Genomic DNA, 3,204 nt, shown 5'->3' on the forward strand with positions numbered 1-3,204 from the left:
AGTTGTTCAGTGTGTAGTGTAGATTGCTGTCACTTTACTCAGTTGGTTATTGTATGGTGTAGACTACTGTCACTTTACTCAGTTGTTTATTGTATGGTGTAGACTACTGTCACTTTACTCAGTTGTTTATTGTATGGTGTAGACTACTGTCACTTTACTCAGTTGTTTATTGTTTGGTGTAGACTATTGTCACTTTACTCAGTTGTTTATTGTATGGTGTAGATTGCTGTCACTTTACTCAGTTGTTCAGTGTGTAGTGTAGATTGCTGTCACTTTACTCAGTTGGTTATTGTATGGTGGAGATTACTGAAACTTTTTTGATATATTCGAAGTGAGATGTAGACTACTACTGAATAGTTAGAAGAGTGTTATTTAATTGGTTAAGTTGATATTCTGTTGTATTTCTGTGCTTTCACAGCAATCAATATGATTTACTGGCTTCTTCTTCCGGTACCTATAGTTGCTTACTCAACAGTTGATGTGGTGTACCTGTGGAACCCAGCCAGAAGAGTAGTTATTCATCCAGATATGAAGATGTCACAGTTCGACCTGATTGATAAGCCAAGCGGGAACCAAACGGATCACTTCAGGCATAGTAAGTTCTTAAATAACGATCTTGAAGCAGAAGGAGTTAATATTGTAAAGTTGTTTAATGGAGTGTTGTTACACAATCAAGTGAGGAATCTATTTTCAAATAATTGGTAGTTTTACTCGGTTTTCTACTGTTCACTGACTTGGAAAACTCATCAGAAAACCGAGTAGATAATACAGAGACCAAATAAAAATATAACAATGAAAATAAAGCAGATTTTTAACATAATTATACAAGATAAAGTGACATTTGTATAAAAATCAATCATATTATTAATATCAGTATATCAGATGAAGTGACGATTATATAAAAATAAACCTGACCAAAGAAAGATTGGGCTGTTAGTAGAGACAAAACTTATTAGAAACGATGTTTACAAAGAAAGTTCTTTCCTATTTTGCCCCCTCAGTGGCTCAACAGCAAGTCTATGGGTTTACAACGCTAAAAATCGGATTTCGATACCCGTCTGTAATGGTTAGAACACATTTCATCCATTGTGTAGCTTTGTGCTTAACAACTACTAAACGAAACCTAAACCTTTTCTGGTTGACACACTGGTTAACTGTGAGTTATAACTGGACCCTCGTAAGATAGATATTGCAAAATATCTAAGTTTGAATAACCGAAAAAATTTCTGAGTAAACTAAGTTTTGTTGAACGAATTCCTATCGTGAGGAATAATAACTTTTTTTTGAGTTTAGACCCGGTTTCCGTGCCCTTGAGAATGCCTTTTGTGGGGAGTAATGAGCCTTTTTCTGAGATTAGGCCTTATTTCCATGCTTTTGTAAATGCCTTTCATGAGGAGTAATGATTTTTTTTCCTGATTTCAGGTCCGTTCTCCGTGCTATTGGCAAGTTTTCATCTGCAGAGACACATGGGTTACTTTGTGATCGAGGTGTACGCCCCGTGTATCATGCTCGTCGTTCTTTCGTGGGTTTCTTTTTGGATCAATAGAGAAGCAACTGCCGACCGCGTCGCTCTTGGTTAGCACACATTTAGTTAACAATTCTTTATTAATGTTAGTAGGAAGTTCGAATCGGGAAAATCTACTTTTAGGCTTATGTTGTGGTTTGTGTAAAGTACAAAACCTACTTTTAGGCTTATGTCGTAGTTTGTGTAAAGTACAAAACCTACTTTTAGGCTCATGTCATAGTTTGTGTAAAGTACAAAACCTACTTTTAGGCTCATGTCGTAGTTTGTGTACAGTGCAAAACCTACTTTTAGGCTCATTTCGTAGTTTGTGTAAAGTAAAAAACCTACTTTTAGGCTTATGTCGTAGTTTGTGTAAAGTAAAAAACCTACTTTTAGGCTTATGTCGTAGTTTGTGTAAAGTATAAAACCTACTTTTAGGCTTATGTCGTAATTTGTGTAGAGTGCAAAACCTACTTTTAGGCTTATGTCGTAATTTGTGTAAAGTGCAAAACCTACTTTTAGGCTCATGTCGTAGTTTGTGTAAAGTACAAAACGTACTTTTAGGCTCATGTCGTAGTTTATGTAGAGTACAAAACCTACTTTTAGGCTCATGTCGTAGTTTGTGTAAAGTACAAAATGTACTTTTAGGCTTATGTCGTAGTTTGTGTAGAGTACAAAACCTACTTTTAGGCTTATATCGTAGTTTGTGTAGAGTACAAAACCTACTTTTAGGCTTATGTCGTAGTTTGTGTAAAGTACAAAACGTACTTTTAGGCTCATGTCGTAATTTGTGTAAAGTACAAAACGTACTTTTAGGCTTATGTTGTGGTTTGTGTAAAGTACAAAATGTACTTTTAGGCTTATGTCGTAGTGTGTGTAGAGTACTTTAGGGGATCGACAAAATTGATATTTAGTGTGTTTGTGAGTGAACTGGACAGGCTACTAGTGATATTATGTTATTATTCTGAAATAATTTATGTTGATATTGTAAGTTTCTCATATTAGTTGCTAAACAGAATTATAGTGATGTTATTGTGCTATTATTTTACAGAATATTTTGTGTTGATATTGTAAGTTTTGTATTACTTGTTAAAAAATACGGCGTGGTTATTGTTTTACTATTTTAAATTGTTTTCAATCTCTATAATGTAAGTTTATCATATTATATCAATACTTTGACGGGTCCAGTAGTGTAGTGTCTGTACCAGATACTCAGTATTTTAATGGGTCCAGTAGTGTAGTGTCTGTACCAGATACTCAGTATTTTAATGGAACCAGTAGTGTAGTGTCTGTACCAGATACTCAGTATTTTAATGGATCCAGTAGTGTAGTGTCTGTACCAAATACTCAGTATTTTAATGGATCCAGTAGTGTAGTGTCTGTACTAGATACTCAGTATTTTAATGGATCCAGTAGCGTAGTGTCTGTACTAGATACTCAGTATTTTAACGGGACTACTAGTGTAGTGTCTGTACTAGATTTTCAGTATTTTAATGGTTCCAGTAGTGTAGTGTCTGTACCAGATACTCAGTATTTTAACGGGACTAGTAGTGTAGTGTCTGTACTAGATTCTCAGTATTTTAATGGATCCAGTAGTGTAGTGTCTGTACCAGGTACTCAGTATTTTAACGGGACTAGTAGTGTAGTGTCTGTACTAAATTCTCAGTATTTTAATGGATCCAGTAGTGTAGTGTCTGTAC

General features: G+C 35.0%; 1 protein-coding gene across 1 annotated transcript in view; it reads left to right on the plus strand.

Moving 5' to 3' along the window:
- The window catches only part of LOC111089716 (gamma-aminobutyric acid receptor alpha-like), a 14,716-nt gene that overhangs the window by 1,363 nt on the left and 10,149 nt on the right, over positions 1 to 3,204 (plus strand). The window contains exons 2-3 of the mRNA XM_022402692.1: positions 461 to 595; positions 1,423 to 1,575. Coding sequence (XP_022258400.1) covers positions 461 to 595; positions 1,423 to 1,575 — 288 coding nt within the window. The remainder of the gene's footprint in view (positions 1 to 460; positions 596 to 1,422; positions 1,576 to 3,204) is intronic.

This window comes from Limulus polyphemus, unplaced genomic scaffold, assembly GCF_000517525.1.
Source record: "Limulus polyphemus unplaced genomic scaffold, Limulus_polyphemus-2.1.2 Scaffold7148, whole genome shotgun sequence".
Lineage (NCBI taxonomy): Eukaryota > Metazoa > Arthropoda > Merostomata > Xiphosura > Limulidae > Limulus > Limulus polyphemus.